The 13,892-nt window shown below is 33.6% G+C and overlaps 1 protein-coding gene across 1 annotated transcript; it reads right to left on the bottom strand.

Annotated features, from left to right (window-relative positions):
* Positions 1-375: 375 nt before the first annotated feature.
* Positions 376-13,361, bottom strand: LOC18443251 (geraniol 8-hydroxylase). The gene is made up of 2 exons (XM_006853443.4): positions 12,406-13,361; positions 376-1,154 (listed from the first exon to the last, which is right to left on the bottom strand). The coding sequence occupies exons 1-2, from the start codon at positions 13,288-13,290 to the stop codon at positions 525-527; spliced, it is 1,515 nt and encodes a 504-aa protein (XP_006853505.2). The 5' UTR covers positions 13,291-13,361; the 3' UTR covers positions 376-524.
* Positions 13,362-13,892: the final 531 nt, after the last annotated feature.

Below are 13,892 nucleotides of genomic sequence, written 5' to 3'. Positions count from 1 at the left end.
GAATTCAGCACTCTTTAACCTACTAGTGATCAATATATTCTCATAAATTTAGGAGTGATTAGGAGGAATCTAACAGTTGATGAAATGTAGGATTATAGTACTTTGTCCTCCTAAATGATCATTTTATCCCACAAGCATGGGGTGATAAGATAGTATGGGAGCCGTTACCGTCCGTTACGGTTTTGGTGGGATCTCTACACAAGGATCTGTTGCCCAATGATGAGTCCCATATTGTCCCAAGCAAGGATTATACTCTAGACTTGAATTTACTGGCTCAGGAAGATTTTATACATGAAGAAATTCTTTAAGATCTTTCTTGATGACTTGGATAAGCTTTCATGAGAGTGTCTTGTAGTAACATGATGTGCTTCAGAGGAAAATAAAAGGGCACCATAGCCCCACAAAAATTAGTACTCCTAATGTTTTACAGTTCAAGGGGGCATAATTTCAAAAAATTTAACATTAATCAATACTATTAACCTTAAAACATTTCCCACTACAAAAGGGATGTGATGTTAGACTCATTACTCAACGCGTAGCGACCCCTCGCCTTTTACAGGTACAGCTTCCAATGGAACTGCTTTCTGCAATGTGACCCCAAACTTATCTCTCATATCCATTTCCTCTGGTTTCAACCCATCAGGAAGCTCCCAATCGAAAGAATGCAATAACGAAGCAAGCACTATTTGGACCATACGAACCCCGAGAGGAAGACCAGGGCATATCCTTCGACCTGCCCCAAATGGAATATACTGGAAATCTCTCCCTTTGTAATTGATATTCGACCCCACGAATCTCTCTGGAATAAAGGCTGTTGGATTTTCCCACACCTGAACATCTCTACCTATGGCCCAAGCATTTACTAATACCTGTGTATGCTTTGGTATGACATATCCACGAACTTTTACAGTGACATCTGCCCTATGAGGGAGAAGAAGCGGCACCGGAGGATGCAAGCGCAAGGTCTCCTTCACCACTGCTTGCAAGTATGGCAGTCGTCCTAGGTCTGTCTCTTCCACTGTGTGCATTGTGCTGCCTATGTTCTCTTTGAGTTCTTGCTTAGCCATGGCCATCTTGTTGGGGTTGTGAAGTAGTTCAGCCATCGCCCACTCCACTGTTGTTGCAGTAGTTTCACTCCCGGCCGCATACATGTCCTGAAAAATTATGGGAAAATATGTGATCTTCGCAAGAAAAGTTATTCTTCATGTGAGGAAAACCTCATATAAATCATATCTTATGGGAGAGAAAATTTGCCATCAGTATAGGAAAGTCAGAGTCACTCCAAGTTCACAATGTTAAATTGGGCGGCCAGGGGTTTGAATTTTTGAGAGTATGAATGCTTTATCAAAATTCCTACATAGAAGTTGCACAAAAATAGTCCCCTGATTTTGCATGGCATTTGTCGAGTGGTTGTTACTTTTCTATTTTACAAAGCAAATATTGTTACATAAGGTCTAAAAAATGCGGATTTGACTCGGAACTTTGGATCGGAAAACGTCAGTAACGAATAGTTCCTCCTAAGACATGCCGGTTCTACTAAACGCTTCAGTAAACGCTTTTTGTTATTGGATGCGGTTTGTATAGAGCCTAGGCTCTAAACAATCAAATTAGAGCTACCTTAAAATACTGTTGAAAAATGTGGTTTCACCACTGAAAATCTTTGTGCTAGCCTTAAAATAGATTTTCATATTTATTTATGAAGTTTAAAACTTAAAAAACAATGTAGATCGACAGATCTATGAAAACTTGAAAATCTTAAAAATTGACGGTCCAAAAATATTTTACAAAAGATCCTAGTTTCAAAACTTGAAATCAAAAATATTTTACAAAAGACACTATTTTCAAAACTTGAAATCCATTTTTTTCTCATATCCATGCATCTTGATGTCGAGATGTGATCAATTTGAAGATATTTAAGCATCAAAACCTCTTCCAGTGAAATTTTTGAGGTAGGCTCAAATTTGATTGTTTAGAGCCTGGCCCTATATAAACTTTTCCCTTTGTTATTAAACCCAAAGAACCTAATCTATGGTGGCTTTCTTTGTATTTGAATTGCCACTTTCAAATATACACGTCTCACGTGAGCACGAAGATTTGGTGGCCCTATGTTACCAAATTGCACATTTGGTCTCTTGACCAAACTACTGTTAGCGTGACTGTGGTTTACCACAAAACTCTAAAAAAAAATTTCATTTGTCACTAAGTTAAAATTAGAAAAGTGATATTAATCCACGTGAGATCAAACTAAAAAAGAAGAAAAAGTTAAGTTGTCCCCAAAAAAATTCCAATCAAATTCTTGCAAAATAATTTATTTTTATAGATAAATCCCTTTATAAGATGGATATAACTAGGGGAAAAAAATATCATACTTTATATAACACAAAAGTCTCAATTCTTTCATCATTTTTTATTTAGACACAAATTAGCATCGGTATGGACACCTACTGTTTCAACTAGTGTTTTAAAAAATGCCGAGTTGAACCGGACTCGCTCGGTTCGACTCGAGAATCGGCACAGTCCGTGTCTGTTCTGGTATTTTACATAGAATCGCCTGATTCCAGAGAGAACCGGGAGATTCTGTATAGTGAATCGCCGATTCACTGTACCAAATCGGCGAGTCTCGTGAAGAACACGGGATGCACAGTGTTCTTCACGGTTTCTTCAAATTTTGTTTTTTTTTATCATTTTGTTTTTTTTTTTTTCCATATGATCGAATATTGAGGCTTTATGCAACTTTTTTCAGCCTTTTCATGCATTAAATGGTAGAAAAATTTCAATTTTTTGGATCATGAAAGTTACGGGTTTTAGGGTTTTTGCTTTTCGTTTTGTTTCATGCCAAATAGGGCATGAATCTATAAAACGTTTGAGGCATATCAATCGTAAATGTGTTCATTAGAAATTTTTGTTACGAATTTGTGATTATCTTTGAGAAAAACAGATTAATTTGGAGATTGAAGCCACGGGTTCATGAAACCAGATAAGAACTCTGCGTTTTTTTTTTTTTTCCTTTATTTGATTAATTTTAGTCCATATTTTGAAAATAATCAATTAAATTTGTAGGGTTTTAAATCTTTATCGTGTCTTTTGTCATTTACCATATTCAATTTTATTTAATTTACTCAATTACAGCCTGGGTTTTTAGAAAAACACAGTGATGTCTGTGGAAAAAAAAATTCTACTGTTTTTTTTCTTTTTTCCGCCTTTCGATCTGTTGTTCACGATATATTACAAATAATATGTTAGATTTCTAGGGTTTTGAATCATTATAGTCTTGTTTATAATCAAATGTATTCAATTTGATCTGATTTATTCAATTTGAGCTTCATTATTTTAGATTCAATGACTGTTGTCTGTGAAGAACTGCATTTTTTTTTTTTTTTTTTTTTTGTATTCCATGATAGAATCTTTTGAAAATTTGTGATTTTTCGAAAAGATGTGAAAATCGTGACAAGGTTTTGATTATCATGAGGTATTAAACCATATTTTTAATTTTTATTATTTGAGTTTGCTGTACTTTTTTTTTTTTATCCATGATCAATTTTTTTGAAAAATGATGATTTTCCTAAAAGATGTGAAAATCGTGACTAGGTTTTTATTATCATGAGGTATTAAACCATATTTTTAATTTTTATTGTTAATGTTTTTGTTGAAAACATTATACGTTGATAGATTATTTATGCAAAAATATGCATGTTATTATATTTTCAATGCAAAACTGTTTTTTTTTAATTTGTTGTTAATGCATTTTTGAGTTGGAATAACTGATGTTAGGTGGCTCTGTGAAGAATTGTTTTTATTTTTTATTTTTTTTAAAAAGATTTTTCTAAAAGATGTGAAAATAGTGACCAGGTTTTGATTATCATGAGGTATTAAACAATATTTTAATTTTTATTGTTAAAGTTTTTGTTGAAAAAATTGCATGTTGATTGAATATTTATGCAAAAAACATACATGTTATTATATTTCTAATGCAAAACTATATTATATTTTTAATGTAGTTTTGCATTAAAAATGTATTTACAATTTTTAAAATTTTGAATGCAAGAAATACATGTTGTTAAATTGTATTATCTTGAGGAATTAAAGTGAATATCATTGTAAAAAAAGCGTGGCATGTATGACATCTATACTATCTTGTATTTTTTCAATTTTATTATTAAATTTTTAATGCAAATTAAATTAAATTGTATTATCTTGTGTTATATTATCTTGTATGTTTGTAATTGATATGTATGAAAATATTATTGTCAGTAGAAGTATTTTGTAATAACAAATAACAACAAATATAACTACATGAACAACCTGAACATATTATCACTATACATGGTGATTATTTTTGTTGTTGAACTGTCAAGTTAATTTTTATCTTTTTACATATTAAAACAATTGCTTCATGTCAAGATCTGCAGAAGACCCTGCATGGCAACATGGGGTCAGATTTGATCCCAACAAAAAAGATAAAATTATTTGTAATTACTGCCAAAGAGTGATAAGTAGTGAGCTATATAGGTTCAAGCAACACTTGGCAGGGGTTAAGGGACATGTTTCTGCATACAGTAGTGTCCCTAGAAATGTAAAAAAATAGATGACGGCATTTTTCAAGGCTAACAAAGGTAAAAAAATTGTCAAACATAAGATGAATGGGGAGATAGTTAGTTTATATACGCCATCAAGCAGAAATGATCTAGAAGAGCAATATAATAATGACCTAGAAGGGCAATATAATAATGACCTGGAGATAGCCACAAGAATGAGTTTACATGAACAATATCAGAGGGAACGTGGGTTTAGAATATCCGGTGGTTATGACATAAGCATGCATGGTGGGTCTGGCTCAGACATACATGGTGGGTTTAGCTCAGACATGTATGGTGGGTCTAGCTCAAACAAGTATGGCGAGGCCAGCTTAGACATGCATGGTGGGCCCAGGTCGAGCATGTATGGCGAGCCCAGCTCAAATATGTATAGAGGGGTTAGTGGCAGTATGTGTCAACAAGAATCAAATGTTGAAGAAATAGTTCTTAGCTTATCTAGGAGTGCCAATATTGCAGGTCATGGTCGTATAGACCCATTTCTCTCAAAGCCTAAGTCACAACAGATGACCTTAAAAGGCATGGTTAAAGGTACAAGAAACATGTTGGGGAGATATGTTGGTAAATGGTTCTACGATAAAGGAATTCCCTTTGATGCAGCCAATAGCCCACATTTTCCATCTATGGTCAGTGCAATCCAGAAAGCCGGGCCAGGGGTAAAACCCACTATGGCATATGAGCTCAGTGGGTCAATATTAGATGAAGAGGTGGAGGAAGTTACAAAGTGGATTGAAGAATATAAATAGAGTTGGCTAAGGACAGGCATTACTCTCATGAGTGATGGGTGGTTGAATAAAGTTAGCAAAAAGGAGTTTTTAAACTTCTTGACCTATTTTCCAAAAGGTATAGCCTTTTTGTCTAACAAAGACGTATCAGGGATAAAGAAGGACGCAAACTTCTTGGTACGACTACATGATCCGATAGTGGAGGAGGTGAGAGATAAACATGTAGTCCAGTTTATTACGGACAATGCGCGTACATGTGTTTTTACGGGCAGTAAGTTGATGGATAAGAGGAAGCATCTAGTATCGACCCCGTCTGCTGCACACAACATCGATCTTATGTTGGAGGAGATCGGTGAGATCAAAATTGTGAAGGAAGAAGTCAGCCAACGTATCCACAATTCCTCGGAGATGTTGGTGATATTGCACTTAATGAGGGAGAGTGGGAAGGGGGTCTAAGGGAAAATGAGAGAGATGATGATTCTGAGGCCACCCTATCCCAGCCATATTATTCACGTATCGCGTCCCAACGGCAACGGGGTAGGGATGAGCACGACAGTGTAGGTGAGCATGAAGGATGGACAAGCTTCGGGGATTTTGGATTGGGAACACAACAGATCACTAACACTCAGGGATTTGGGTATAGTTAGACGCCTGCTAATATCGATAATTCGTTTTTAGATCGATTCAATGAATTGTCAAACGAATTCAATCAATGGCACCAACGTGACCAAGAAGAAGAACGACGTCGTCTGTCATTTTATTTTTAGATCGTATGTTACTAATTGTATGCTTTATTATAGTCCATATATGTTGATATACTTATTCCATGATAATTCTATGTTTATCCTTTTGTGTGATGTAAATTAAATGGTAAATAATAGTTCATGCACGGAAAGAACATATCAATATTCGCATATTCATGTAAAGAAATGAAAATTCTTAATGGAGTACCCTCATTTCTTATTGAATTCTTAAACAACAATATTTATAATGAATTTTAATAATTTTTTCGACTTTTTTTTTAAGCTTTAATTTGATCAATTCAGCCGATTCTCGATCCGGATCGCCGATTCACAGATCCGGATCGATTTTTGAGGTGCTCGATCCGGATCACCGATCCGCTTTTTAAACCATTGGTTTGAACTAATAGTTCCTAAGAGAGTGGTAGGTTCGAACATTGGGTGCTCACACCTACTAACTCATATTCTTTTTAAGTAAGAGATGGGGTTGGGACCTTGGATGATTTGGCAACCAAGTGTCCAAACCTATAATGCCATGAGAATGAAAAAACTACCTAAAGAAGTGGAACCTTTGTACAAGGGGATTGCATAAAATTATTCACTTTTAGGATACGGATGTTACAATTACTTTTAGCTATAGATGTAAAATCTAAATGATTATAGTGTGTTACAACTTACAACATTCAAAAAAATTTATTTTGGATTTCATATATAATTAATATCCCAACCACTTAATTTCACATCTAACAGCCAATAATAATGAAACCTCTTTACTCAAAAAATAAATAATATTAGTATATATATTTCTCATTATAAAAAATATATATATCTAAAGAGAATAATATCCATCCCATTAATGGATACATAATAGTAAATAGAAAGGTACAGTGTGTACAAAGTTCCAATCTTATTAGTAGAAATAAGGTTGCAATATTTAAGAGTAATGATCCTATGAGACCCACCACACCCATGCGTTTAAGACCTTAAAAGATCATCATTAAATTGACACAGATCTCTAAAAAAATTATCACATAGGTGTAGAACTTGATTTTTTTAGAGACCTGTACTAAATTTAATGATGATATTTTAAAGTCCTACATACCTGGAGGTAAAAAGGTCTTAGATACTTTGTGATGCAAATTTGACACTTCATTTAAAACATTACAAAAAAGTAGCACATTTTTCAAGATGGTATCAAATAAAATAAATGATACGACTACTACCTTACTTCTAGAACCTCATATAAATTATTTTAATAAAAATTTGAAAAATATCACATCGATTGCCTACAATACCGGCATACAATTTGGTCCATGAGACTTCCATATATGCATAGGTTAAAACATGGTCTTTGTCCTACGAGAAGAAAGATTAGATTGGATGATCTCCAGGGGTTCAAACTAATTGTTTAGTCAAGCCGCAAACACCGAGAGAGTGAGTTCTTGTTTCCTAAGCTCTAAGGGCAATGCGATCCAGTTGCCTTTAGTACAATAAAAGTCGCCATTAGCGGTTAGATGTAAAATTCAATGGCTGAAGATCAATGTCAAAAGATTCTCTTGCAAGTTAGTGATACTTCTTTAGCCCTCAGCTTTCACTAGCTGTTATTCTGAGTCCTGACCCACTTGCACGCAAGCTAAACAGTTTTGTAGCGTGTTATACCGATGTTTAAACAGATCGGCAACGGGATCATCAATCCCAAAAACCATGTCAGATGTGTGAGATTAGAGAATCGATCGGACCGGCAAGTTGTCCCCAAAAATTATTATGAATCCCTAAAATAGTGTTCTTTTAATTTCTAAAAGAAATTAAGAGTAGTGCATTATGTATTTTCATTATTAAATAAAAATAAGTGAATATTGAGACGTTTTCCTACATGGATATATATATATAATTAATAATATAATATTATAATATTGCATCAAATTAAATTTAAAAATATTATAAAACATTTTCATATTATAATATTAAATAAAATCCCATTATAAAATAAAATTAATATCACATCAAAGTATCCAATATTTATTAATTCTTTTTACTCTTCAAAAATTATCACAATCTAACTAACTATAATATTATATACTGAAATTGAAATTGTTTGTTTATATTTTATAATTATTTTACTATATAACTAAGAAAAAGTCTAAAAAATCTAAAATATCTAATGCTATCATCTAATTTAAAAATATTATTTACAATTATTAGAAAAAAAAACATTATAGAATATATAATGAAAATAAATTATGAACCTGTGTTATCCTGATCGGGATCGGCGTTATTCTAATCTGAACCTCTGTTATACACTACTTGTTAGAGGCCGTGGGGCCATATGACCTGATAAAACAAATTATGAAATTTTTTTTTTAAAAAAAAAAAAAGTCTACAGGCCCGAGCTTGTAGTGGCCCAGACTGCCTTCAGGACACAATTTGTGGCTCGGGCCCTAGTTTTTTTTTTGGCCAGGCTAAGCTCCGGTACCGTAGTGATTATAATTCAAAGGTGCTGCATACCAATACTAAATGCCTACTCCTCTTTACGCCAAATTAAGAATTTTGTGCTTAAAATAATAAAAAATAATACATGCATAATCCCTGGATTTTGAAATCTCTATTATTTAAAATTATTCTTAAATTTTTGTTTTTATATTTATATTTAATTTTTTATTTTTATAAATTACCCCTACCTTAGACATCAAAAGTCTGAAGTTTAACTTTGTTACAAGGAAACCTTCAAGCTAATCCAAAAATAAATCCCTGACCATAAAGATCCGAAGTGTATCCTCCAAAACAAATATTGGCCCCTGAAGGTTTAAAGTTTAAAAATATAACTATAACAAGTTCAAAAATAAAACTCAATGTCAAATGGTTCTAATAAACTCCGGACCTTCTATGAAAAGAGCGTAGGCTTAATTGGTTCGCACTAGATGATTTGCAAGGCTACATTCTAGGCTTAATTCCTATCAAGGGTAGGAGCCCTCTCCCCAATTGCTCACCAAAAAAAAAAAAAAAAACCTCCAGACCCTCAAGATCTTTCTAGAGCATGTTTTTTATATTAACTTCTGACTTTCAAGATCCGGGTTTTTGTTAGGAATATATTTAAACTTTAATATCCAAAATAGGGGCAGTTCAGTCAAAAAAAACAAAAGCAATGAATGCAGAGGATGGTCTTAATAGCAGGAATTAGAAGGAAATACTTGTACATTTCTCTAAAATAATTTTTGTCCTTTTTCCTATAATGGATCTTGCAAGGAGAAAATTGTATCCGACACAGTACCAATAGTTTGCTGGTTTGAGTTGGGACCAAATGCACAATTTGGACTGCACGCTGCATGCATAGTGTGTACTTTTCCAATACCAGGGAGTCCAAAAAAGATTCTCTCACACGACCCCCCCAATACTTTTCTTGTTTAACTTTTTGGAAACTTTTATTATTAATATTAAAAAACCATCAATAATTACATAGGCTCCTATTTAATATACTATTTGGACTTCTAAGCAAACGGACTCTATAATTTATCCAAAAAAATGAAACTATACAATTGAGTGGTTTAGAAAACGGAACGATGATCCGAATCTGGAATCCTAAAAACCGATCTGGATCGGTAAATCAACGATCCGAATCGAGAGTCGGGCCGAATCGCTCTGATTAAACCTTAAAAAAAATTTAAAAAAATTATTAAAATTCATTATAAATGTTGTTTTTTATGAATCTAATAAGAAATGAGGGTACTGCATTATTAACTTTCATTGTTTTCATCAATTTATTAATATTTAGATGTTCTTTCCCTGTATGAACTTATGTTGACCATTAAATTTACATCACAAAAAAAAAATCATAGAATTATCGTAGATTAAGTATATAATCATATATGGACTACAATAAAGAGTTGACTAAATCGATGAAAAATTGGCCACTAAAATCTCGAATTGGCGAAAAACCCTAATCCGCTAAAAAAACCTAAATTATTACAACCTAACTAACTATAATATTATATACCAACAATATTTTATAATTATTTTATTAAATAAATAATAACAAATCCAAAATATTTTACAATATCATCTAATTTAAAAAGTATTATTGACAACTGTAAGAAAAATAGTACATTACAATATTTATAATACAAAAATTAATAAATAAAATAAAAGATTTAGTTATCAATGTAGAAATTATTAGAATGCGTACCAATTTTCTTTAATTTTTTAGGTTTTTAGAATAAATTAGTGGAAGAGATTGTTAGTAGAAAGAGAGATTTCAAATGGCCTCATTGTATGAATCCTATCTTTAAATTAATATTACTAAATTTATGTTAACGACCATCATGTTATAAAAATAAAAAATATAGTAGGCCATTTATTCCTAGGTTGTATGAAGAAATACCTTTAATTTTTTTGATAAGAAATACTTATTGTGTTATCTTTTATTTATTTTTTATAAGAAAAATATGATACTTGTTGATTATCTTTGTGTTTTTCTTTGACAAAAGAAGAAGATATTGTACTACATTTTTTTTTGCTTGTTGTATTACTTTTTTATTGTTTTTTACAAAAAAAATAAAAAAATGGTGCTGCCAAAGTACATTTTATTTTTTTATGCCTTTTGTTTTATTTTTTTTGCAAGAATACTTGTTATATTACTTTGTATTTTTTTTACAAGAAAAATAAAAAAATGTTATATTATCTTTTTTATCTCTATCTTGAAAAGCCTTTTTTTTTATATTTTTTCGATTTTTTTACAACAGTATTTTCTGCCTTTGTTTATTTTTTTGACAACAAATTGTATTTTTTTTACAAGAAAAGTAAAAAAGTGTTGTATTATCTTTTTTATCTTTATCTTGAAAAGCCATTTATTTTATATTTTTTCTATGTTTTTACAATAATATTTTCTGCCTTTGTTTATTTTTTTTTTATAACAAAATTTTTTTTGTATTTTTTTGTTGTGCGCTAATGGGTTCGAAGTCAAAAAAAAAAAAATGTTGTTGTGCGCTAAGGGATTCAAACTCAAAATATTTTTTGGTGTTCGCTATGGGGTTCGAAATCAAGACATACACCGCAAAATCGGTGTTGTTAACCAACACGGCCACATAGCCACATATGATTCTAGTAGCGTCTATAATAATATATATTCTATCATCTTGCTTTAATGATTTTTTGTGGGAATTATCTCACTTCGAAGGATAAGTATTGCTTGGTTCTCTATAAAGTCATGTGTCATTGACACTCACTTGCGCGTGTAGAAACGCGTGGGAGGCATACGTGAGGTGAGTTACCACGTGTGGCCACACCTCACTCTTGTCAAGTGGCCACGCTGCCACGTGTAAATCCAAAAAATACTGGTTTTTTCGTCGAGACTCGTGATTCACTATTCGGAATCGCTCGGTTCTCTCTGGACACAGGCGATTCCCGATTTTTTCGTGGAACCAGCTCGATAACAAGCGATTCCCGATTTTTTCGTGGAATCGGTTCGACAACAAATGATTCTCGAGTCGAACCGGGCGAGTCCGGCTCGAATCGGCGAGTTTTCAAACACTGATACAATCTATTAAATAAAACTTAGGCTTAGATATTATAATAGCATAAGCTAACCCTGTTAATAAATCTATAAATTTGATTCCTATACATATAGAAAAACATTTCTTATAAACTCATTATATAAACAAAAAGAGAAATTAGGATGTACAAAACAATAACTCATCTTTTTCAAAAAAAAAAACTTAAAACTTTTGAAATACAATAATTATTAAAATAAAGAAAAAAAATCTTGAAAGGAAAAGTTTATATAGAGCCGAGGCTCAAAACAATCAAATTATAGCCTACTTCAAAATTTTCACCTTAAATATCTTTAAATTGATGCTTAAATATCTTCAAATTGGTCATCTCGACATCAAGATACATGGACATAAGAAAAATTTTGATTTCAAGTTTTGGAAATAGTGCAACTTGTAAAGTATTGTTGGACGGTCAATTTTTAAGATTTTCAAGTTTTTATAGATATCTTGGAATCTACATTATTCTTGAAGAATGAAAGATGAAAAATATATTTTAAGACTATCACAAATATTTTCAATATTAAAACCATATTTCTCGGTACTATTTAAAAGTAAGCTCTAATTTGATTGTTTAGAGCCTCCCTCTATATAAACCGCACCTTTCCATAACTAACCCTTAAAATTGACATAATAAAGCTATGCCAAAGGCTATGCCTAACATTTAATAAAAATACAAAATACTGCTGTATATATCAATTTGCCCAACATGAAATATTCTTTTGTTAAATTTTTTTAAATTGTTTTTTTGGAGGAAAAAAAAAGAAAGTGGAGAAAAGAAAGAGACCACAAAAGAGGGGGATCTTACAGAGAGGAAAGCCAAGATCTCTGCGCGGCTGAATTTTGAGCCGCTCTCTTGGTCCGAATAATAGAGGAGGACATCAATGAAGTCACCGCAAATGGGTTGCCCACTCTCTCTAACCCGCACGCGTTCATCGATCTTCACATTTAGAAGCTGGTGCATTCTCCTTACAAGAATAACAGTTTTGCGCTTGATTCCTTGAGGGTCCAAAGGCCTAAGGATTGGGAAATAGTCTGCAATATTAGGGGTCCCAACCACCTCCATGATCGACCATACAAGCTCCTTCATCTCCTCCGCGGACTCGGACTGAGGATTGACCATGTCCGATGAGAAGATCATGTTAGATAACAGATTCAATGACGTGACGAAGGCGACATGGCCAATGTCGACTGCTCTCCGAGCGTCGCTGTACTGACGCACGAGCTCTAGGAGCTCACAGATCTTGCGATGGCGGAGGGCGTGTAGGGCATTGAGACGCTGGGTGGTGAAGAGCTGAGTGTTGCAGAGGCCGCGGAGGGTGCTCCAGTAGGGGCCTACCTGGGCCCATGCAATCGAGAAGCGGTGGTGGGACTCAGCCGTGATGGCCTGAAGGGTGGTGCGCCCCGCGAATGCCTGGTCATTCTTCTGCAACACCTCCTGGGCCATGTCCGAGGAGGAGACGACGACCGTGGTGCGGTAGCCGAGTCGGAGCGTCATTAGGGGACCGTGTGTCTCTGCGAGGGCTGCGAGGGCCTCATTGGGTTTGTTGCCGAGCCTGTGGAGGCTGCCCACTATGGGGAGGCCGGTTGGGCCGGGAGGAAGCCGGCCTGGTTTCTTGGCCGTTAGTTTTAGCCAGTAAAAGTACACCAGGAAGGGCAAGACAAATACTAGTGAACTCCAACCTTTCTCCATACTCTCTCTCTCTCTTGTGCTTTCTCTCTCTCTCTCTCTCTCTTGTGTTTTTTCTCTCCACTGGTTTTCCTAATGCCCTCCCAAGCCTTCTCACTCTTATACATATATGGATAGTTTTGGGAAGCTTGAGATGTACGACACATTTACATAAAAAAAACAGAAAAGAAAAACAAAAAAGGGAAATTATCAACCATATCCCCCATTTTTTAAGAAATTTTAAAAATAAATTTTTTTTTTCCGAAAACCTCATCTATACCCTCTTTCTTTTTCTTTTTCCTTTTTTTTTTTTTTTTCTTGTTTTTTTTTTTTTTTTTGAATCATTCATCTTTGTTTCACCTAAAATACCCTTCATGATGGTGAAGTTTAAAGATGTTAACTTATGAGAACCTAAGGAAAATGATGGTAAGATAACTTCGAGTAATTTATGTAAGGACCCTAATTTTTCTTTTAAATACGTAACCCATTTTTTTATTTTTTCAAAATCAACGCCCCCCCCCCCCATTTGAGGATAAAATCAGTGGTCCAAATTTTAATTATTATTTTTTTTTAGTTTTTTCGTTAGTAGGGCAGTGCCTCAAGCTTAGTACTTTACTAATGAAAAA

This window comes from Amborella trichopoda, chromosome 2 (assembly GCF_054954075.1).
Source record: "Amborella trichopoda isolate Santa Cruz 75 chromosome 2, AtrichopodaSantaCruz75HAP2 v2.0, whole genome shotgun sequence".
In the NCBI taxonomy this organism is placed as follows: Eukaryota; Viridiplantae; Streptophyta; class Magnoliopsida; order Amborellales; family Amborellaceae; genus Amborella; species Amborella trichopoda.
The sequence above is the reverse complement of the archived record's forward strand: the minus strand, read 5'-3'. Positions and strand labels throughout refer to the sequence as shown.